This window comes from Colletotrichum gloeosporioides, assembly GCF_011800055.1.
Source record: "Colletotrichum gloeosporioides strain Lc1 chromosome Unknown consensus_6, whole genome shotgun sequence".
Lineage (NCBI taxonomy): Eukaryota > Fungi > Ascomycota > Sordariomycetes > Glomerellales > Glomerellaceae > Colletotrichum > Colletotrichum gloeosporioides.
Window position 1 is genome coordinate 139,781 of NW_025544651.1, and position 22,903 is coordinate 162,683.

At 53.6% G+C, this 22,903-nt stretch overlaps 7 protein-coding genes across 7 annotated transcripts; 3 read left to right on the top strand and 4 right to left on the bottom strand.

Annotated features, from left to right (window-relative positions):
* Positions 1–1,845: 1,845 nt before the first annotated feature.
* GCG54_00014447 (Killer toxin subunits alpha/beta) lies at positions 1,846–6,830 on the top strand (the record flags this gene model as incomplete). Its single annotated transcript, XM_045414279.1, has 5 exons — positions 1,846–2,786; positions 3,438–4,080; positions 4,239–4,410; positions 4,530–4,939; positions 5,004–6,830. The coding sequence occupies 5 exons, from the start codon at positions 1,846–1,848 to the stop codon at positions 6,828–6,830; spliced, it is 3,993 nt and encodes a 1,330-aa protein (XP_045270857.1).
* Positions 6,831–8,124: 1,294 nt separating this feature from the next.
* GCG54_00014448 (Phosphate-repressible phosphate permease pho-4) lies at positions 8,125–10,004 on the bottom strand (the record flags this gene model as incomplete). Its single annotated transcript, XM_045414280.1, has 3 exons — positions 8,125–9,275; positions 9,328–9,846; positions 9,926–10,004. The coding sequence occupies 3 exons, from the start codon at positions 10,002–10,004 to the stop codon at positions 8,125–8,127; spliced, it is 1,749 nt and encodes a 582-aa protein (XP_045270858.1).
* An 891-nt stretch (positions 10,005–10,895) lies between these two features.
* Positions 10,896–12,210, top strand: GCG54_00014449 (uncharacterized protein; the record flags this gene model as incomplete). The annotated part of the gene is made up of 2 exons (XM_045414281.1): positions 10,896–11,595; positions 11,654–12,210. The coding sequence occupies 2 exons, from the start codon at positions 10,896–10,898 to the stop codon at positions 12,208–12,210; spliced, it is 1,257 nt and encodes a 418-aa protein (XP_045270859.1).
* Positions 12,211–12,422: 212 nt separating this feature from the next.
* GCG54_00014450 (uncharacterized protein) lies at positions 12,423–13,181 on the bottom strand (the record flags this gene model as incomplete). The annotated part of the gene is made up of 1 exon (XM_045414282.1): positions 12,423–13,181. The coding sequence occupies one exon, from the start codon at positions 13,179–13,181 to the stop codon at positions 12,423–12,425; it is 759 nt and encodes a 252-aa protein (XP_045270860.1).
* Positions 13,182–13,781: 600 nt separating this feature from the next.
* GCG54_00014451 (Fujikurins efflux protein) lies at positions 13,782–15,361 on the bottom strand (the record flags this gene model as incomplete). Its single annotated transcript, XM_045414283.1, has 4 exons — positions 13,782–14,056; positions 14,149–14,384; positions 14,438–14,469; positions 14,525–15,361. 4 exons carry the CDS (start codon positions 15,359–15,361, stop codon positions 13,782–13,784), a joined length of 1,380 nt encoding a protein of 459 aa, XP_045270861.1.
* A 1,146-nt stretch (positions 15,362–16,507) lies between these two features.
* GCG54_00014452 (uncharacterized protein) lies at positions 16,508–17,363 on the top strand (the record flags this gene model as incomplete). Its single annotated transcript, XM_045414284.1, is given in 2 exon segments — positions 16,508–17,246; positions 17,260–17,363. 2 exon segments carry the CDS (start codon positions 16,508–16,510, stop codon positions 17,361–17,363), a joined length of 843 nt encoding a protein of 280 aa, XP_045270862.1.
* A 1,282-nt stretch (positions 17,364–18,645) lies between these two features.
* Positions 18,646–21,754, bottom strand: GCG54_00014453 (uncharacterized protein; the record flags this gene model as incomplete). Its single annotated transcript, XM_045414285.1, has 3 exons — positions 18,646–21,117; positions 21,172–21,463; positions 21,519–21,754. The coding sequence occupies 3 exons, from the start codon at positions 21,752–21,754 to the stop codon at positions 18,646–18,648; spliced, it is 3,000 nt and encodes a 999-aa protein (XP_045270863.1).
* Between the last annotated feature and the right edge of the window lie 1,149 nt (positions 21,755–22,903).

Sequence of the window (22,903 nt, forward strand, 5' to 3'; positions counted from 1 at the left end):
GCTGGTTGCCGCCTTCGCTGTCTCCGTCTTCGGCTACGATGAGTACGGCAGCTACGAGCGCGTCATGTTCTACTACGCCTACCTGACCGACATCAGAACAAACGGCGGCACCCCCAAGACATTTGCCAGGAACTGCAGCAAAGGCATGGGAATCAACGGTCCCTGCTCGTACGACCAGTTCATCAAATACCACACCCCCGGCGCGACGGGGAACATTGTCATCACCGGCGAGGCCTACTCCGAGGGCAACGTCCCAGACCTCGTAGAGACGGCCAGGCTCACGCGCGAGAAGGGTTACACGGGGACGTTCGACACGAAGAAGTTCTGCAACGTCCCGCTCACCGAGTATCCGTCGGCGTTGAAGGCGACAGTCGACAAGGCGAGCGGGCTGTTCATGAAGACCGGTATGCCGGAGAACTTGAAGACCGCCCTCACGACCTCCGTACAGACCGTTCTGAGGCTCCGGATAGCGGAGGCTGTCGAGTCCTTCGAGATGACTAAGGACGGCCGCCAGGTCACAATAAGGACCAAGACATTGCCGCTGTGGGATGGCGCCCCTGACACTGACGATGCGCGAGGGCTTACGATTGATTACCCGGAGACACTGAGGAGTAACCCCGGGGTGACGAAGGAGGAGATCAAAGTTGCATATGCCAATCACGTCAAAGGAAATCACGTAGAAAACCAAAGGGTGCTTTACAAAGGATTGGCAAACATGAAGAATTGTTGATATTTTGGTAGTGGACGGGTTGGTAGTGGACGAGCTACGAAGCCTCGCCTTATTTGTTTTGGGTGATTTACTCCCCTTCTACTGTAACTCCTTTCTTTGACTTATTTAGGCAGATTTCCTTGTGTTTCAATTACTTATCGTACATAATATTCGAACAAGTTTCGAACGTTTGGCCTCTTCCAAACCACCTGCGTAATTACGTTTCGTCTAAGAAGCTGCCAACTGGTATCGAAAAGAAGGGCAAAGAAAAAAAAGGGGGCCCAGTCATCTGTCTGGTTTCCGTAGCCGCGGTCTTGACTAGGGAATGTTGAGCAACTCTGGAGTGGGTGAAAGGAATTGGATGCGATTTTTCCCGGGGAAAGGGGGGGGGGGGAGTCGTCTGCCGTCATGTCCATTTCCGAACGGTCATGCTGCATCAATGGGTGGTATCTGTTGGCACTAACGAGTATTAATCAACAAGGGGTCGTGAACAAAAACAAAACCGTTGTAATTTCGTTCCTGCGTGGTTGCGGCGCAAATGTTACATGGACTTTCCAGCGTTCTTAATGCCAAGTCCGAGTCGGCTGCAAACTCCTTGGTGCCTTCCCCTGCATTAAGCTGATGGGAACATGAACCGCAATTCGCTCGTGGGACCACCTGACCGTAGGTCGCCACCAGAACGGAGGCAACTTCGGTTCATATCTCCATCGGGCGAGCTTTTCGTGCAGCTTCATTTCGGAGTGCGCCAAGTTAGGCGGCCAGCGTCGTTCCCCGTCGCGTGTTTGAAGTGTTTGCGTCTCCCGCTCTATGCAACTTCCTTCGTTGGTTGTTTGAGGCTTTTAGGGGAACCGTATGTCAAGACCTGCTCAATGTCCCTATCCTTTGTATTGGCGCATCAAAGGTATATACACCCCGCTTCAACCAGAACGTTTTGGAATCACGGGAATGCTGCAAGAGCTCCCTGATCTCTCGAGCTGCTGTACACTCTTTTGACATTAGTCGTTCAATTTTGAATCTCTTTCCATTCGCTCTTTTAGGCGAACAGCAGTTCCAGATAGCCTGCTGGTCGTATCCTAGTCTCCCCTTCCACACTCCATCATTGCTATCCTGGTCTCACATTCCTTCTTGATCTCAAGATGCTGTGCAGACTCGAAAGAGTTCTGTTCGGTGTTGTCTGGCTGGTGTCCATAAGCGCTGCTGTCGAGTTCATACCTGGCATCGACGTCGAAGTCATCCCCGCAGACGCTGTAGACCAGCCGGACCTGTCCGACCCTCAAGTTGCCGATTTGGTGCTGCAGCAATGGCAAGAGGCAAATGACAGAGCGCCCGCCTCGCTGCTGAAGTCATGTCCCATCTCCTGCACGGAAGCGGGAACAGACCCTGAGGGCTGGCACGTTTACGAAGACGCCGCCCGCGTCGCCCTCTGCAATGACACGATGCTGCTGGACTTTGCTATTTACACCCAGATCCAGGATGCCTCAACCAAGACAGCAATCAGGGCGTGCGCGGCCGACTATGCCTCGGCAATGGGCTCAAGAAAACGGCAGACAGACGCCTCGTCCTGCTCCTCCGTTAACCAGCGTGCTGTCCGAGAACTCGTAAAGGTTTCATCCAAGAGCAGCACACCGTCCAACTCAAACGCGGTCAGTGGAGTCCTCGCAGCTGCGCGTCAGTTGCGGAGTCACTTTAAGACTGCCGAACAGCCCTGCGCCAACCACACTATCAAGTTTGGATACGACGGGGATGCTGTGCTGGGTGTTTACGTGGGCTCCCAGTTGCATCAACAGGGCCTTACAGACAAAGTTATGGAGGCGTTCATTCTTCACATCGAAGGAAATGGCATCCCAGAAACGATGGCCGTTCAGCTCTGCGGTGCCAAGGACCGCGGGGCCGACTACGCTCTCGGAATCGTTGCCAGCGCGACTGCCGACCTGGCTTTTGCGCAAGAAGCCGTCAGGATGTGGAGCAGCGGCAAATGTGTCACGTCTCTCGATGATGACCGGGATTGGCTGGAGGTTTCCCTTCAAGTCCCCGTGCCGGTCTTGCCATCTAATCGACAGCGCTCCCCGCAAGGCAAGTAAACTTGTCAAGTTCAATCAATCAATCAATCAATTATGAAGCTATCGCTAGTCAATCAAGTCAAGTTTGAGGCTCAAACTTGATTGATTGCCTTGACTCTTTTGACAGGGGGGGAGGGGGGCTACTAGGGCCTAGGGGGCCTTATAGGGGGGCTTTAGAGGGGGCTTAAGGGGGGCTTAAGGGGGGGGCTTAAGGGGGCTAAGGGACCCGGAAAAGCCCGGAAAATCGTTAATCCAGCCCGACTCTCGGCCCCGAAACCCCGGCTCCGGGCCCCCCCTTTCAGCCCCCCTTCCGGCCCCCCTTCCGGGGGCCTCCCCTCCGGGGGCCACCCTCCCGGGCCCTAACCTTCCGGACCCTTCCCTCTAGAGCCCTCCCCTCTAGAGCCCTCACCTCCAGAGCCCTCCCCTCTAGAGCCCTCCCCTCTAGAGCCCTCCCCTCTAGAGGGCCCCCCTCTAGCCCCCTCTAGAGGGCCCCCCTCTAGCCCCCTCTAGGACCCCCCTCTAGAGCCCTCACCTATATGTGGGGATATTTGCCAATTAATTGCAATTAATTGGCAATCAATCAAGTATAGCATCGCGATGTGGCAATCAAGTCAATTATGGGCCTCAAACTTGATTGATTGCCTTGGGGTGGGCGCTGCTAATCGAAGCGACGACGAGGCGGTCAAGGCACGCAGAAGGCATGTCGGCCACGGACACGCTGCGCTGCATGCCAGGGCGGACTGCAAAACGACGAAAGTCAATGCCGGTGACGGCTGCTGGGCTGTCGCGCAGAGGTGTGGGATATCCGAGGCCGACCTGACGAAGTATAACACGCGTACCAACTTTTGCAATACTCTCATTGCAGGAGAGACTGTTTGTTGCTCTTCCGGTACTCTTCCAGACAACACACCGCCGCCCAATCCCGACGGCACATGCCAGACGAAGCGGGTAGAGTCCCAAGACACCTGCGCTGCACTTGCTTCCAAGTGTGGTATTTCGCCCGCGGACTTCATGAAGTTCAACTCCAAAACAGGTCTCTGCGCTGGTTTGCAGCCCGGACAGCATGTTTGCTGCGGCCGCGGTAACCTGCCCGATTTGAGACCGAAGCCCAACCCGGACGGCAGTTGCCACGAGTATACGACGAAGAAGGATGACTTCTGCGCCTCCATCGCAGCCGAGAATGGGCTCACGGTCGAGGATCTCGAAAAATATAACAAGCAGACCTGGGGCTGGAATGGCTGCAAGCTGCTCTGGTCTGGCGTCAATATGTGTTTGAGCGAAGGAAGCCCTCCCATGCCCGCACCGGTCGCTGTAAGTCACCATTACCTCTGACCTTTCTGTTCGTCGCTTTTTCTTTTCTAACTTTGAGTTTCCAAAGAACGCTATGTGTGGTCCTACCGTAAGCTCCAATCTCCCAAGCCCCGATGCTCACTACCTGTATCTATCTCGGCTTAACACTTCCTGCATAGGTACCCGGGACCAGCAAGCCAACAGGCAACACCAACTTGGCCGATCTGAACCCTTGTCCTCTGAAGACATGCTGTAACATCTGGGGCCAGTGCGGAACCACTGCAGACTTCTGCCTCGTCTCAAAGTCTGAGACTGGTGCACCTGGCACAGCGGCCCCCGGTAGCCACGGATGTATGTAGCGACCCCCCTCCCCAAAAGACCACACAACATGCAGACGATACCCAGACGATATCCATGCCCTACTTCCTTAGTATCAGTTGAAAGGCTGACCTCACGGTTTTCTCCTTTAGGTATCTCAAACTGCGGCATGCATATCGTAAAGGGAGACCCTCCTGCCAGCACCATGCGCGTAGCCTACTTCAGTGCCTGGAACTTCAACCGGGACTGCCTCACGATGAGCGTTGACATGGTCGACACGTCCAGGTACACACACATCCACTTCGCGTTTGCAGATCTCACTCCGAACTTCAATGTCGACGTGAGCAGGGTGCAAGAGCAGTTCGATATCTTCAAGGGCATGAAGGGGGTCAAACGAATCATCTCTTTCGGCGGCTGGGATTTCAGTACCTCGCCAGGCACCTACAAGATCCTTCGTGAAGCGGTTAAGTACGAGAACAGAAAGGTTTTCAAGGAGAACGTCGTGGCATTTGTGAGTGAGCATGGACTGGACGGAGTGGATCTCGACTGGGAGTATCCAGGGGTAAGTCTTCTCAACGTGTGACCGAACGACAAGTTTCTTTCGACTAACTCGACAACGCTGTTAGGCCCCTGACATTCCCGGCATCCCTGCGGGTGATCCAAAAGAAGGCCTCGACTATTTTGCTTTTCTCTTTGAGACCAAGCGGATGCTAGACCCTTCCAAGACAGTATCATTCGCCGCCCCGGCATCGTACTGGTATCTTAAGGCTTTCCCCGTTGAGATCATGGGAGCTTGGCTGGACTACATCATTTACATGACTTACGACTTGCACGGCCAGTGGGATCACGGCAACAAGTGGACTTCCTCTGGCTGTCCCGGAGGCGACTGCCTGAGGTCTCACGTTAACATGACTGAGACGGTTAACGCCCTATCCATGATCACCAAGGCAGGTGTACCCTCCTCGAAGGTGGTCGTCGGCGTCACATCGTACGGCCGATCCTTTCGCATGACCACCGCCGGCTGCACCGGTCCCATGTGCACATTCGCCGGCACCGCCAAGGAGTCGCCCGCACGCAAAGGCACTTGTACTGACACCGCCGGCTACATCTCCAACGCCGAGATCAACGAGATCATCGCACTGGGCGGCAACATAAAGACCTACATGGAGGCTGGCTCCGACATTCTCGTCTACGACGATTACGAATGGGTGGCCTATATGGATGACGTGACAAAGCTAGGCCGGGAGAACGCGTACAAGGCGTTCAACTTTGCTGGCACAACGGACTGGGCAGTTGACCTGCAGGAATTCCGCGTGGCCGGGGAGCCTGGTCACGAAATTCCGACCGACATCGTTCTCGGACCCTGCAACGCCAAGTACTCTTCGCTGGACGCCATCGTCGCAGACAAGGACAAGATTCCGGGCCATTGCGCCGACCAGTACGTTCTCTCTGTGCTCGGCGACATATTGAAGGGGGCGCTTGACGGATACGACAAAATCATGAAGAGCGACTACGACAACAAGTACAACACCTTCGCCCGCGCGATACGCGAGACATGGAACAACAACCTTCACGACTTCTATTTAACTTCCACCGACGAGTACTATGACTGCGTGATGCAACGCTTCGACAACGGCAACTGGCGTAACGAGTCGGTCGCCTGCCCGCCGAAGTACTCTTCAGGCTACGCCTTCAGCATATACTTAATACCAAAGGACGAGAACAAGCTCTACAGGTTCATCGAGGAGAAGTACCACATCGCCCGCGAATGGATCCACGGGTCCGTCACCCAGATCGCGCCTTGCCTCCCAGAACAAGACTGCGAGAACTACGGCAAGCTCATCGGGCCCCCGGCCCTGCGGCCCGACTTCCAGATCCCCAACCCCAAAGACTCCATCCAGAAGTCGCTGGGCAACCTGCGGGAGCTCTCCGAGTTTGTGACCGACGCGGCCGAGGACATCAAGATCGGCCTGTTCCTAGACATGACGATCGACGCGGTGGACGCTGCGTCGGTGCCCGTGCTCATGATTCAGGCCGCCGTGGAGTCCATGAAGCAAATCTATGAGATTGGCAAGGACATCGAGCAGAAGGAGCGTGAAAACATCATCCTCATGGCGCTAACGGCGATCCTGTTCATCATCCCCGGCCTGGGCCAGGCCGCCAGCGCGGTGACTGGCCTGGCCGTCTTCGCGCGCATCGCTGTCGTCATCGCCGAGCTCGGGGGCGCCGCCCTCGGGGCGTACGACATCGCGCAGAACCCGGACAGCGCGCCGCTTGGCGTGTTCGGCATTCTCCTAGGCGGTATTGCGTTGCGCAGCGCGCTGAAGCCCTTCCTAGGAGAAGCGGCGGCAGTCCGGCGGGGTATGTCGGCGAGGCAGATCGAAGGCTTAGGGCCGGTCGTGAAGGAAGGGCTGGACAAGATTGGTACGGTCGCGAAGCTTTGTAGGCTATGATTTATCTCGTTCTGCGTGGTTGATGGGCTATTTCGTTTCTTTCTACGCGTGTGACTCGAAAATCATAACCTTGAGGAAGTGTAGCCGCGCGAATGTTGTCGAAGCTCTATTGGGCACAGAAGAACATAGTCATGTCCGTCAAGCACTCTTGCGCCTGTACTATGGCGTTGCCGATATTACCAAAAAGAGCCATCCGTTCACTGTTTCTGACGCTGTGTCTGTGCTTAGGTAAGGGAGCAAATCCAGCACGAGAGCCTATATAAGACTCTTGGTGGCCCATGTGCTCAACTATTCGAGGCCCTAGACCAGCAGTCGAACGAGGAGTCTTCTGGAGATGAAACTTCAGTAACCTGTTTTCTCGATAGATATCTAATCAAGCAAGCACTCAGCAATTATTTTTAGACACCATTTTTAATACATATAGGACCAGCCTCCATTACTGCTTTCAAAATCTACTTCAAATATATCTAGATTCCACATCGAATAAGGGTGTTTTTAAAAGGCGACTAGCAGTCACTGATAGCAGAAACTCTGCGATCGTTCCAAAACAAGCGCACAAGGGCGATACTATCATCGTTCTTTGCAGTTCCAGCTCTATATCTAGTGATAACCCCCCAATACTTATTATTCAGCAAAAAGGAGTAGGAGAGTTCCAAGCACTTGATACCACAATAATAGAGAAGATCATAAAGACAGGTTCGTACCTCGCCATAGAGTACTAACACGATCTCGGAGTCAGTGAATCAGAACTCCCTGCACGAGAGGGCGACTACGTCTACCACTGCTCGGTAGTTGGACAAGGTTTTGTTAACGTCCCCCTAGATCCACCTATCGGTCAGTTTATGAAACCAGTTATATGTGTTGACGTTACATCGAAATGTGTCTGACAGGACGAGAGAAACCAGGCGCCCGACGGAAAATTTAAAAGGCCGCTCTCAATACAGCAACCGCGCGTATGACGACTTTATTGCGGCGTCTGACTTTATGTTCAATCAATCATCCTTGGGGCTATCACATGTGATTCATATAAGTTGACATAAGTTTATTCCATGAGTTTGCCAGCCGGGTAGTGTACTCTCTAACTCCAGCGTACCGAATGCTTCTATTATGATGATAGTCGGAGAGAAAATGATAGAGGTAGTGATCATGATAATGATGATGGATGACCCCGAAACACGACGATCATGGACGACAACGATAGACACTGCCCGGATGGCGAACTGGCCCTGCCCGGCTAGGAGAACTCTATTCCATCTCTAGAACAGACCAGGCGGGCTTTGCACGGCTGTCACATTCAATCCCCCTCCCACCTCGGAGCATTCAATATCAACGCCATCAGCGACCCAGACAGCAGTGCCGTGACAGGCACAGTAATAAACCACCCAAAATAAATCCACGCCACCAACCTCGGGTTAATACACCTCCAATCCCCATTCGCAAGCCCAACCCCCACCGTCGCGCCCGCGATACACTGCGTCGTCGACACGGGCAGCGCCAGTCGCGTCGCCATCAGCACCGTAATCGCGCTCGCCAGCTCCATCACGAACCCGCGGCTCGGCGAAATCAGTGTCAGCCTGTGCCCGAGGTTGCGCATCACATGGTACCCGTACGTCAGCAGCCCCAACACGATCGCGCCGCCCCCGAAACATAAAATCCACAGCGGCACGCCGACGGCCGTTTCCACTCTTCCTGTCCGCCAGATGTCGTAGGCTGTCGCAAAGGGCCCGATGGAGTTGGCCACGTCGTTGGCGCCGTGGATGAAGGACGCCGTGGAGGCCGTGAGGATCTGCAGCGCGCTGTACATGTACTCGGCGCGGTTGTCGTAGTGCGGCGCGCGCGCGTGCATATCCTCGATGTCCCAGCTGAGCAGGGCGTTGCGCTTTTGCAGGGTGACGACGTCCTTTTCGAGACCGCGGAGGATGAGGCGGTTGAGGCGCCAGAGGAGCACGGGCAGGCTGTTCCAGGGCCCGGCGGGGCGCGGGGGAATGATATCTTCTGAGGAGCGGCGGGAGGTTACTGTTTCTGCGGACGAAGGAGTTTGCGGGAGGGCGAGCGCTGGGGAGGGAAGTAGCACGGCGGGCGGCTCGTCTCTGAAGAGGTCGGAGGGCGTCTGGCTTGTCTGGATCGATTCGAGGAGGGTCTCAGAGGCCCGGACGTAGGCGAGCTCGTCGGCGGTGAGGTGGCCGCGGTAGTAATCTTTGATGTTGATCTTTTTGACGCCCGACGGGGGCGGAGGGGGTGGCGGACGGTTGAGGAGCCAGGGGCCCTTCCACATCATTGTCCACTCGAGCTGCCAGTCCTCGTTGACGATCTTGCGCCAGAGGTAGGGGAGGACGAAGAACGCCTGGAGAGAGGTCGCGCCGGTTGCGACGGAGAAGACGGCGATGAGGATCTGGGCGGGGGTGAGCTCGACCTCGGTCTGGACTCCTTTCCACGCCATGAGCACTGCAATTGTGTTAGTGACGGGAGGATTCAACCAGCTGAGGGATTCGTTTACTGGTCAACGCTCCAAAGGTCAGGAACGTGTAGAAAGGGATGGAGTAGAACGCCTTCCTCACCGCGTTCGTCTTCGTCAGGACGAACTTCTTGGTCACAAGGAAAAGCCCCGCGCCCAGCACGCCCGATAGCCCCGGTGCGATAATCCACGCCGCAAAGACCTGCGACACGCCGTCCCAGCCCCACGAGATCTTGCCGATGCCGACGGACGCGGTCGCGGCGCCGACGATGCCGCCAATGATGGAGTGCGTCGTCGAGATGGGCAGGCCGTTGCGGGTCGCGACGCTGAGGAAGACGGAGGAGCCGAAGATGGCGCACATCATGACGAGCAGCAGCACGCTCGGGCGGTCGTCGTAGAGGTGCGGGTCGATGATGCGGTTGCGGATCGTGTCGGCAACGCGGGAGCCGATGGAGACGGAACCGCCGAACTCGGCGAAGGTGGCGATGACCATGGCCTGCTTCATGGTTAGAGAGCGGGAGGAGACGGAGGTCGCGAAGGAGTTGGCGACGTCGTTTGCGCCTGGGCTGCGTCAGTGGATGCTGGTCCGGGGCTGGGTTCAGTGCCTTTGGCGGGGGTTTCCACGACGGGAGGTTCTTACCAATATTCCAGGCATCTAAAAAGGAGAATATGGTGGCTATCGCAAAGATGTAGTCATATTGGTGGAGGGCCGCCGCCATGGCGGCTCGCCCGGCGTACGGCGGCACGGAGGTGCGGTGTTGAGAAGTGGAAGATGTTCGTCTCGGCTCCGGGTATGTTCGGCGAGGCCAGTCCGGCGGGACACGGCTTAGCCGCGTTAATGGGGACTCATGTTACGAGTCAGGCCTTCGAAGCATTATCTTTCTAGTAATTCTGTTTTGATGTAACACGGCGGTTCGCGATGAGGAACGAGCACGACGGATGATCCGCGTTGGATATTGAGAGAGTGGATGCTGCGAGCCTCCGGGGGCTGGGGGACGGTTATATGAATCGCGCATTCCGGCCTGCCGTAAGCCGAAAGCTCCAAACCAGGGCGAGCCTCCCGCATGGCATTGGCAGCGATGTGGTATCAGGGATCTTGGTGTGCCTGGATGGGCTGCGTGGGCGAGATGACAGGCGCATGCTTCTGGGCTGCCTCGTCCGCCCGGCTGGCCTCGCGTTAGTGGCGTTGATAGTTCCAGACCCCAGCTAGCTGCGACAGCTGGGAGACTAAGACACGAGGCGGGGAGGTGGTCGATGACAGGCTAGATAAACAGTCTTGGAAGCTCCATATTGCTGACCGACGCGGGCGGAGCTGGCGGACGCGAAAGGGCGAAACATCGCACAATTTGGGCGCTCGGTGTGTCGTTTCCAGTCGGAAGGCTCGGTCGCTATGCAATGATGGTGGCATGATCAACGCCTGCAGATATGCGGCAATGGCTGAAGGAGCAGCTCTCCCAGAATCATTGTGACACGAAAGATGTGCGAGAGCTGGAGAGCTTGGCGGACGTTGAAAAAAGGAGCCAATCGATTGCTGGGATTCGAGCACGCTTCTCAACGTTGCGAGTTCGCCAAGACCCACAACCCACGCGGGCGCCGGGATGGAGGGTGACATGGGTTGTTCCTGTTCGGGGGTGCTGTTGGTGTTCTCCTGTACCAGCGACGCGCGGTGCTATTCTGCGCGGGCCTTGCGGATCGTCCACTCTTCCGCAGTGTACATCCTCGGTGCTGGGCTCTATTCATCGTTCTTTGACTATAGCCAGGAATGTCTTAACACGAGCGACTGCCAGAGTTGTGCTGTTGAGATCCAGCAGAGCTCGGATTTATGGGTGTGTTACCTATGTACTAAGGCCATCGTAGAGATGGTGACTCCTATTGCCGGGGTTGCCACATTGGCCAAAGACAATATTAATGGATTTTTGTCTTCCATTCTGGCCTTGCTGGAGGGTTCCAGAGATGTCACTGGTCAGCTTGATTCCGAGGGGTTTCAACTTTTCACCCTCAATGGACTCCGCACCCAGAATGTGCCTGAGACATGCAAGACAGCGTTAAGCGCAAAAGTCCCGTGCGACTTTTGGCTGAGCATGTTTGAAGAGCCGGGATATAGAGGTACGCTCGGCAACAAGACGTTGACTAACTCGGTTTGTGACTCGGGTTGCGGGAAGTCACTGCAAAGCTGGTTCGACAACGTCAATGCTGGATGTCAGGCCTACAATATTTCTGGGGAGATACCGACTCTTCATGGAAGGCGCATGTGGGCAGAATACAACGAGACCTGTCTCAAATATCCGGAAACCGGGCTTTACTGCAATGATTTGGACCGATCAGACAATCAGTCAACTCAATGAACCGATCAAGCTAACAACTGCAGACTTGATTGCCGAGTTCAGTAGCGTCACCTCGATCCGGGAAATGCCAAAATCCGAGATGTGCTCCGAATACTACATCAACCGTGTTGCTCTCATACAGAGTAGCTCATATTCAATTTACGATAATAGTTATAAGAGCGACTTGGAACTCATCTACGAGACTTGCGGGAAAACCGGACCGACGGATCCTCCCCCACCAGTATCTACAAGACCTGATGAAGGGTCAACTTTGTGCGTATCCAAGAAGTGGCATACTATCGGTCAGGGAGGCGCATATTGCGAGCAAGTGGCCTCCATCAACAATGTCTCAGCCGTTGTATTGTACAGCATGAACACTCAGATCCTTAATTGCAGCAGTATCCCCGACAATACCGAGCGTTGTCTACCGCTATTATGCGGTCGTATTATTTCTTACACTGATCAAGATACCTTGACACCCCATCCCGGTGGAACAGGTTACACGTCATTCCCGACTGATCGGCCAAATAACGCAATCATTGCGGAGGGAACAACGATGAAATGTGGAAGATGGCATGTGTCCGCGGAGGGTGATAGCTGAGCTACGATCTGCTTGTCATCGGACATCAACATTGCACTATTTGCCGCCGCTAATCCATCACTCGGGAGCGAGTATTCGGAGTGCACGAGAAGTTTGGTGTCCGGGAACGCGTACTGCTCCGGGTCAACATATGACTGGGAGGACACGGAGGAGCTCTGAACCTGAAGTGCCACGCCATGTAGTCCCATTCACATTATTAAACTAAGATAATACTACCAGTCAACGCCTGGAATACCCCAGAAGTTCAGAGCCCCGTCAGTCTCGGACCACGGGTCTTCAGCCCATCCGATTTCCTCGTAGATAAAATCCGGATCCTCTACGCCGAACCACATTCCCCAGAAATCATATATCCCCGCACGACACCATAGTCTACCGCGCTTCGGCCATCCACGGTCAGCCCATTGCTCTTCAGTGACGAGTTTCATCCAACGCTGGTTCCTGGGCGGATCCATGCTATCAGTAACAGTTTCCCGATCCTCGGGCATAGCCAGAATCGCATCGATACTCTGCTGGTCAAGCATCAAGCAGAATCTAAAACGGGCATTAGGAACATCGCGTTTGTCGGTAGAGTTGAGATGTTCCTTGACCCAGGCATCGAACCGTCTTCCAACCTCCTCCACATCTGCTCCAGCGAGTCCCGGGTCCTCTATAATGTCGCTGTAATACCGACTTGAAAGATCCTGGTTAGGCAGAGGGTCTTTGGGCTCTCGTCCTCGGCGACGAGCGAGATCATGGTAGGCCCAGTGTTTAGCGTAGTTGTTGAGCCGCTCAACGGCCTTCGTGAATGCCTCATCAGAATCGTAAGCGGTGCGAAAGATGGTAAATCCCCAGCAATAGGGATAGTTATGGCTTCCATCGTAGTTGGCCATTTGAAGTAGACATTGCCTTGAGCTCCGATTCGTTTCCGGATCGTTAACGAAACGAGGCTTTGGGTTGGCTATTGCCATATCGATGGGCTGGAAGTTCGCCATCGCTTGCTTCCAGTTGCGGGAATTACTGTATGCGGCGCCAAGACGGCGAGAGGGGAAGGTCCGTTGAAGCAAGAGAAACCAACGTGTTTTTATTCTCTTCAGGTGCCTGCATCCTTGTTGACTAAGCCGCCCGGGTCGAGATTTAGAGTGGGGCCGGAACCATGGTCGCCGTGTCGGCTCCCATGACTGGGGATTCGTGGAGGCATCTGAAGACAGGGCAACAGCATGAGTGCCTGTTAACAACAGGCACTAAGGTATTCAAAGTCCGATCTTGCTCTAGGTTTCTCTTGCTAATCATCCCGGACACGCGGCAGGCTGTATGCCTACAGGTGGGTCTTGCATGCATGTAGTCTTCGGTGACGGTTCAGGGCGGTGGCGGTAAGTCTTCTTCCTCATGACTGAGCCCAGGTGCATCGAGGCTCTTGGAACTCACTATTCAATGACACTGATAAAAACATTTTTGAATTTGTCTGAAGAGCACGATTGAATCTAATATCAGAAGAGCTCTAGCATTAATAATCAATAACTGTTGTTCATCTCTCGTTGGTTACCCCACCTATTGCGCTATGCATATTCTTTTTACTATTCAAACTCCGATGACTAAACTTTTGCCAGCCCCAAACCTCCTTTCGCAATGCGACAAGCAATGAGGAATGATGTTCCTAAGCATAAGCAGAGACCTCCGAATATGAAGGCGTACGTGTACTCTCCCCCGCCGATCTTGATCAACGCGCCGGCGAGAGGGGGGCCGGTTAGGTTGGCAAAACTGACGATGGAGTACACCATACCCATCCGTGTGCCTGCCTTGCGAAGGTCGGTTGTAAGAGACGATAGGGCGGCTGGGAAAAGACCTTGTACCGTGGCTCCGAAGATGCCTATAAGTCGGATTCCCGTTAGCGTTGTTTGTATCTTGAACTCGATAAGAGCGTTGGGGGCAGGTGTTCAAGGCAGCTCAACGTTGACGTACCATATGTCACAGCCCAGACGTATAAACCAGCAGCACTCTTGATTGCCATCCAAGAAAATAAAAGGATAGTGCAAACTGCAGCAGCGGGTGTGACGACGTTGAGAGGTCCCAGGAACAGATCTGCGAGAAACCCGGGTATAACGCGGCCAATGGCTCCAACTCCGTTCATTATCATCAGAATATCGATCGAGGTATCATAGGAGAACGACAACTTGTCCCGACTGAAGGGGCCGATGCTACTTCGTGTTAGTGTCTGATGCTAAAAGGGGTTATCATTGTTGTAACTTACTAGTAAAAGGCAAAGTAGACACCCCAGAAGTTCTAGAAGCGGTCAGCATCTCCTGCACGAGGTTGAAGTTCTTCAAGGAGGACATACAAAGAACATGCCAATCGTGAACAAGAGGTATGGCTTCTCCTTGAAAGCCGACAATTCGACAAGCGAGCCGGCACGTCTCGGTCGAAGCCGAGACCTCATAAATATGTTGGCAACCAGCAAAGTAACAAGCTGCACCAACGCCATCACCCGCATCGTCCACCCGAAACCAATCTTGGGCAAGAGCTGGCGCGCCATGACCGGATATATCATGCCTCCCGTAGCCGAGCCGCTGATGGCAATGCCAATAGCCAGGTTCCGCCGGCGCTTGAAGTACGTCGACAAGACAGCCATGACCGGGCAAAACAGCCCGCCCATGCCGAGCCCGATGCAGAGCCCCTGGGACAGGAACAGCTGCCAGTATTCGGTCGCGAAGGACGCGGTCAAGCTCCCGAGCACAACGAGCGCCGAGCCGATGCCGAAGACGGTGCGGAAGTACCCTGCGTCTGTGAGGCGTCCGGTGAAGACGCCCACGACGAAGAGGAAGAAGACCTGCATCGAGCCGATCCAGCTGATGTCTGACGCCGGCCGGGAGAGGTAGTCGCGGTAGAAGGTCTGGAAGATGCCGAAAGAGTTGATGGTGCCCCATGTATTCACGACAACGAGGTGTGCCATGAGGGCTTGCGTCCAGGCCTGCAGGCCGCCGTCTGGTGGGGGTTCGTCGGCGTCCGCGGGGGATGTATTGGAGGCTTCTTTGGTCGGGGCATTTTGTTCAATGTCTTCGTCGGATGTGTCGAATATTACGGACGTTGAAGGTGATGGGTGGGAGCTGGAGGTGTTGTCGGTCTGGTGTTTATCTTTGGGGTATTGCCCTGCTCGGGGCTGCGTGGTGCCGTCCATGATGACGGGGATAGTTGTAGAGAACTCAACAAAGGGGTATCGTCAAAGCAAGGCGTTTGTGAATTAACATAAACACCATGAGAACTGGCATTCTCAAGCTATACATTAGTTTATATTTTCAGCAGCGGCCAAAGGCACACAGACGGCCAGCATCTTAGTCCCAGAATTGCTATCGTCGTGGCACTTACACCTCCCATATCTGCCGCCGCAAGCCGAAGCGCTCAGCCCAAGCAACCCGATAACTTTTCGAGAATATGAAAAGGAACACTCTTAAAGCCCCGTACTCTGACTCAGGATGCTCAAGTTCTGCGGACGAGGGGTTTCCCGCACCAATCCCTTTACACCAAGGATTTCCCGGCAGTTTCCCGGCAGTTTCCCGACGAGTTTTCCGGCAACCGGCGAACTTTTCCGCGGGGAAGATAGCGAACAGGGGCACGAGTTGCACTCGGCGCCGTCAGAGCTTCGGAAAGCGACGCAAATTTTGTTTTCAGCGGAGAATCTTTGCTTCAGATTTCTACTTTGGGAGGTTAGTCACTCGGTTTACGTCGGCGTGGGGACTGATGTCCAGGTCTCATTTCTCCACTCTGACTTGATAGAACATTTTGGGTCTGCTTTCGGGTGTAAGTGGCCGACAGCTGGTTTCGGGTCCTTGGATAGCTAGCTTAGGTACCCTTCATTCCTTGGGGACTATAATTTAAAGCTCCCCAGCTTTGGCTTATATTTCTGAAGTTTCAGTTGACTGCAAATCTCTCATTGCTGAGAGAGAGCGTCAACTGTTGGTGAGTATCAATCCTACGCGTCTTAAACAGTAAACAGACAGTAAGGTAGTCCATCTGTACCCGTTGTGATGTTGGAGTAACGTAAGGCGGCCGCTTTCACGAGAGCCTAAACTCTACCCTGATGTCTTTCCAACAGCGGCAGTGTGTTATCGGAGAAAAGGAAAAGATGTGGCGCGTGCGGCTTCGCGAAAACAGCGACCATTGACCCAGTGACAATTCATTACTTGACTCACCAAGGTGTTCCTGCAAGCTCCTTTTACCCCCTATTTCTTCAAGCTGCCCCCTGAAAGATTTCTTCTACAGTCACACAGATTCTCGATCCATGGCCATCTCTCCGCACAGAGTCACGAACTAGCTCATCCCAAACATGGAGAACGCATCTACTCAGGGCAAGATGAGGTTGGATCGGATGCCACCGGAGATCATCCTGATGATTTTCAAAATCATACATCCCCGAGACATTCTGGCCTTGAACCTCACCAGCACTACTTTCCGCAATTCTTTTCTCGCGCATGAAGGCATCATCATCGGCGAATTGGTTGCTTCAATTCGACGTATGCTTCCCGATGACCTGCTTCACCTTGCCATGGTCGCCGTCTACCTCCGCTTCACGAACGCCAAAGTCGACTATACCGCAAACGACATCAACCCAGCGGAGCATTCCGAGCGCCTGATTGATTACGTCGAACGCTCTTTCGATGACCCAGTAACGAGATGGCCGCAACAGCAGCTTCACCCGGTGGACGTGATAGCAATCGAAGCGCTGGTCAGCGAAGCCGACTTGATAGGCGTTGCAAGAGAAGACCGTCTAATGGAAGGCAATGATGTTGACTTTGTTTTTCCGTGGAAGCTTAGAAACCCAACCGCACTTATTGTGGCACGCGACAAGCTTCCGATCTTGATCTTCGAGATCTGTTGCCAATGCGTTCTTCGTCATGGTGAGGTTCTTGACACGGCCGAGGAGACGCGGTTGCTCGATAAAGTTGCGCGAGTTGTCCGCGACGGTGTCACAAAGCTCTGGGGCAGCGATGGACGTATCGAGGCCGTGTGGGCGCAAGATAGTGGCCTGATCATGAGACCGGGAGCTTATCTCCGGTCTCTTGGGAGTTGGATTTGCAGGGCCCTCGCACCTCGGCTCAGACACGCTGTGCGTAAGGTGGTCGAAGTTCAAGGAATTTGTAATCGACCGTATGCGCTGTGGCCAGAACGTGTCCAACTTTTGAGTGAGTCTTTGCCATTGCCAAGCGTACAAGCTTCCCTCGAGAATCCGGCGGTATTGTCATGCTCAGCAGCCCTTATGCAAAGAGGCTTGTACCATGACGGGATATTAGGACGGTTGGATGTCCGAGAACGTGACTGGCTCCGAAAACTAAGCCCGAGTTTGAGCATTGAGGATTTTGAGAGGATGCCTTTATCAGTAATCGATAAGCTGGCTAAGGTAGGCCTTCTCCAGTCGGCTCAAGTTGTTGCCTGGCGGTTTCCATCACCACTTTATCGCATTACTTGTTTGGGCGAAGGCGGCAGCGGCGATCAAGAACTTCTCTTCATCAAGACTACTGGAGGCCTCAGGGCAGTGGCTTCACTGAAAACTATATGTCAGCACGAAGATTGGACTCGGTTGGATGAGTTCTCCTGGATATGGCACAACCTCTCGGCTGGAATTCGGCCTCTGGTGGGACTTTTGCGAGTGGGACAATATCAGAGCCGACAGCAGTGCCTCCGGTCTTTACGTGGGCTCAGCGCGAGGGCCATGCGGAAAACGCTCCTCGAGTTTCAGTCCTACGACCCCTACCAAGGTTGGTATCCTAATATTTCTTCATTTAAATCCTCTGTCATCATATCGTACGCGCCCAATCAGATCGGAAAACCTGGGCCATGGAAACCCAAGCCTTTTGTGGAGGAGGTTCGGGATGAGGAAGGATCGAAGGAATTCAGGGCCGTCAGATGGTGATACAGCCGTGCCTGCCTTTTATCAGGGGAAGAGGCAATGCTTAGCTTAACGGTCACATATTAAGTAAATAAGTGGAGGATTTAAACAAAAACGTCCTGAAGGAAATTCGTTTGTTGGCCAAAAGACTCTCAGAAAAGCACGGTGTGCGAAAGATGGCACGCTTCCCAGCGTACGGCGGCACTGCGGCTTATCAAGCCGGTCATAGCAGCATTTTAATCGATAGTCTAGGTCCATGGAGGGCCGTTGATAACATATCTTTGGACAGGCATATGAAGAAATCTAACAATATTCTGCGGCACAAGCATCCATGGAATTGGCATTAAAGAGCGGGGGAGAGTAACGGTCAACTCTAACACTGCCTCGGCTTCCTCCCAGCAAAGCAAATACCAAATAGTGGCCGCGACTGGCGCAAAAACAATCAAATACATCATCATCACAAGTAATGTTCAAGTTACTAACTAACGTGTATTCAAACGCTGGCTTACGTTTCTTTCCATGCTGCATCACCCATATGACCTCAATTGCCGAACGGCTCGATTTCTGAACAGCCTCAATTATACGCCCTTTCCAAATATTTCCAAGTTGACATGAGACGTCTCTCCGACTGCCTTCTTAGTCACCATCACGAGATCATCGACCGCGCCGAGGAAGCGTGTGAAGGCGTTGATGGCCCCAATCAACTGCCTGCCCTCGTGGCCTTCAAGCTGCTCTCGGACATTCAAGTCATCCTGTTTTGCCCGTTGAACTTCTCTAGCCCTGAGAGGTCTGCTTATCAGAGGCGTTGGCAATAGGGCAGGCAATGGCTCGCCCGAATCTAAAGACTGTTGGACAAGTGATAGTGTTGACATTAGATCCACAACCAGATTTTCATCGTCGATATTCATGGAAGACATGAGCCGAGCCCGGAGCCGAAGTGGTAGTTCGGTCATGTAGAGACCGAGCTCTGCCAAACTTGCGTTGATGCTCCTACAGAGGTATGTTGCTCTTCGAAGCGTCTCAGTGTCGATGTTGGAAGTAGAGAACTCGAACTTGGTAAGTTCTATAGGCCGACCAATAGCGTCCAAGATCCCATCGCACATGGCTGTCTCTTTCTCGATGAATTGGACGAGATCCTTAGGAGGCATGCGCCAAGTCGATACCAGCAGAGCATAGCGGTCTTTGAATCCCAGTAAAGACATCGACAGAATGTGTCGATACTGCCGACTTCCAGTCATTGGCCGAGGGAATAGCCCAATGAGCATGGCGCTAGCGTTTCCAACGAGAACGAGAAGAACTCGGCGCCAGAAGATCTGATAACCAACACCGGGGTTGCCGTAGGTCGGCACGTGCGAGTCGATCCAGCTGTACGCAAGAACCATGTATGCAGTGGCGGCAAGCATGATACCCGCGGCCAAGTGCTCTGGTGGTGTGAACAGCCTCCACCACATAAGAGGGATGATCAGCACAGCCATCACAACAGCGAGGCCGTATGGGTTGCCAGGACCAGACCCAGCACCGATGTACCAGCAGACCAGGCCGATGATACCGCCTGCCACTGTGCTAAGTGTTCGGATAATGATGCCAGACAGCAGGTCCGACATGTACGGCTCAATAGCGAGTTGGCCCATAACCATGGCCCAGAATCCCTTTTCCCGGTAGTAGAAGCCGGCAGATGATGGGATGACGGCTGGCAGCGCCAAAGCGATCGTCACCACCAGCGTGCGTAAAGCGTGAATGCCTTCAACGTCAGTGAACCAATGAATTAGGCCCAGGAAAACCATGCTTGGCTTGCTCCTCGTTCGGCTCGTAGGATTTCTCATGCTCTTGATGAGTGCAGCCGCAGTGTTAGGGTCGTCGGTCTTTTCTTTGGTCTTCTTCTTTCTGCTGAAAAGTCGAGACTTCTTCTCCGGTCGTGAGACGGTGGACATGGTTCGAGCCAAGTCCACTACTCCCTGCGTTGTGCTTGGAGTTTCAGTTTGGGATACACTCAGACCAAAAAGGCGCTGTAGTCCCTTTGGAAACCAAAAGCTTTTGCGAGGTCGAGATTGTTCGATTCTGATTACAGTTTCGAGCATCGTTGTGGTCTTCCGGGACATGCTGATGAGTCTCTCTTGTAGTAAGAGTCCCACCATCAGACCGTATAATGGAGGTACTTGGCCATTCTGATCATAAATGACTCTACCATCGGCGTCAAATAGATGGGAGTGCAGTGCTGTAAGCTGCTGAGTGGATGTTTCAAAGTCAATCAGTGCCTCGTTCAGCAAATCCAGCGTTTGTTGGCGCTCGAAGTCGGCCGATGATGTCGACACTCCTTGAAGTGCAGACACAATGGCGTCCAGAGCTTTACCTAACGCACCCAATAAAGGCTGGGCGGTTGATGATACTACATCCAAGGTCTTTTCCAGCATCTTTTCTGTATCCGGGTGCTTGACACTGTCGCGGAGATCGATTGCTCTAGCGATGTGATAAGCGAGCGGGCGCTGTTTGTTACCTGAGTCCTTTTGGTCCTCTAGAGCCATGGCAGCTTCGGTGAGAGCACTGGCTTTAATACCCTTCTCTTCCATGATAATAAACAGCTGCAAAAGTCCGTTGAAGGCGACAGAAACTTGTCGGAGCGGGTCCTGTAGAGATTTAACATCCTCAGGGCTCCATTTACGGAAAGAAAAGTCCAAGGCCAGGAATCCGACGGACGACCCAAGACTCTTTTGCGCCATTGCGAGTTGACTCTTCAATTGCAAGAGTCGATCGAAAGTAAAGCAACTCTGGCGGTTTGCGAGCTGCCAAGTCAGAGCTTTGACAAAACCCCTCATGGGGCTCACCACGTCCGCCATGCCGTCCAGCACGATTTCTGATGTAGACTGCGGGAATATGGCAATATTGCAGAATGCACCGATACCCACGGCAATGCCAACCGGGATAAGCATGCTCTTAGGAATTGTGCCTTGGAATGTCGGGATCGTGGGAGCACTTGTGAGGTAGATATCGGCGGTGATGAGAGCGAAGATGCCGACCAGTGTCATATTAGGCGCGGCGACGCGGATGCGAGCCTAATTTCCCGTCAGCTTGCCCACGCATCGACTCAAGGCTATCGTCAGACTCACCATCAGATAGACAAACAACCCCATCATGCAGAAGTATGTTGCCGTGACTCGCACGTCAAGCAGCCGCCCCTCGAATATGGCAATTTGCAAAAAGTCGGGTTGTCCTGCGTCCGGCGATTGTTGTAATTCCTGAAACTGCCTCATCAAGTCTGCTTGAGGTCTCGTAGCCAGTGCGGCTTTCATCGTGATCGTGCCCCAAGCCCACCCGATTGCCAGGCCGACGCAGATCATCAGGCCGCTCAGGATATGGATGAGTACAACGCCAGATGGCGGCATCATGAAGAGGACGATACTATGGCTTCGATCAGTACCCCGGACAAGGAAAGAAAAGACTACACGTATCTCACCATCCAAAGAAGACAGCCTGCCCGACAAGAGCCAGTGTGGCTTTGATAAAAATGAAGAGAGTGAGTATCCAAACAGCCAAGGAGCATTTAAAAAGGATCTTGAGGTCTTTCGCGTTGAAATGATCGAGCCAGGCGGGCAGTCGTTTGGGCTGGTTGAAAGCATTGAAATGGTACTCAGCATCAGCGTCATCCTGAACGCGACTTTCCTCGTCGCATTTTGAATTGGGCTGTGCCATTCTGATTTTCGTGCACCAGCAATTGGTTTGTAAACCAGGCGTTGGCAGATTGTCGTTGTTGTCGATGTTGTTGATGGTGTTCAGTAGATGATGAAGCGCAGGAGGAGGAAAGAATCAGAGAAAACCTCGCAAAATTTGGGCAAACTCTAGAGAGACCTCAACTCTCCATTCCGACCTCTGCGCATCGGGCAATGATCAGATCCTATCCCCAGATGTTGGAGGCTTGACGGGGTTAAGAAGCAAGATCCCGAGACTAGCGTGGCGTACGAAAGCGAACGCGAGAGCGACCCACTCGAACAACAGAAAGTCGACGCCTTGGCGAGCTTTAAAGTGTGCGAGCCCATGAAGAACGCCTCGCCTCGTCTGGCCACAGCCCAAGCCTACATATACTGCGCCAACTTCTTCTTCAGAATGCGATTCTTTGATTCCCATGAGTTGATGTATGGGCTTTGCACCGAACAAGACGTGAATTGGAGGTTCGTCCCAGGTCTCACGGCCGGGCATGGGGGCCCTGGCACGAATGCGAACGCGACAGCCGTCCCCGCTGCTGTGGAAGACTAGGATCACGGGTAGTGCGACCAACCCGACTGCGTACGATACAACCTTCCTAGAAGCTTGGTTATCTCCAAGCAGTGCAATCAGCAGAAAATACCGGTGCTTGACCAGGGTGAGCTATGTGATTGGTTGCTCAACCTTGGTTTGTTCAGGCACTTATGGGTCAAGCACGTTTATAGACAAACTGCATGGCACGCCGCTTGGTGTTTCGATTGCTACGAGAGATGCCCTGTAGGCCTTATACTCTCTTGCGGGGAGGCGTAATGATCATTATAAATGCGGACGGTGATGCAGTCTTTATTCGGATGCAAATACACGTGAGCTTCGCGTAAGCTTCGCGATAGTTCATGCAGCTTCAAGCTCAAGTCTTCTGCGCGTCCCGCTCGTTAGCTGACACTGGCTGTTGTCGAATTGTGAAAACGCGGCCACTGTCAAATTTGAGTCTTAATGGGTGTCTTTGGTGCTAGCGATCAGGTAGGGCTTGTACAGGAGTCGACGCAATTTCAGAAGAGTAGACGAGGCTTTCTAGTGGGGACTCGAAGCGTATGTAGAAGAACATCTCGGGTCCTCGTTTCTTCACACTAGCTTTCCTTC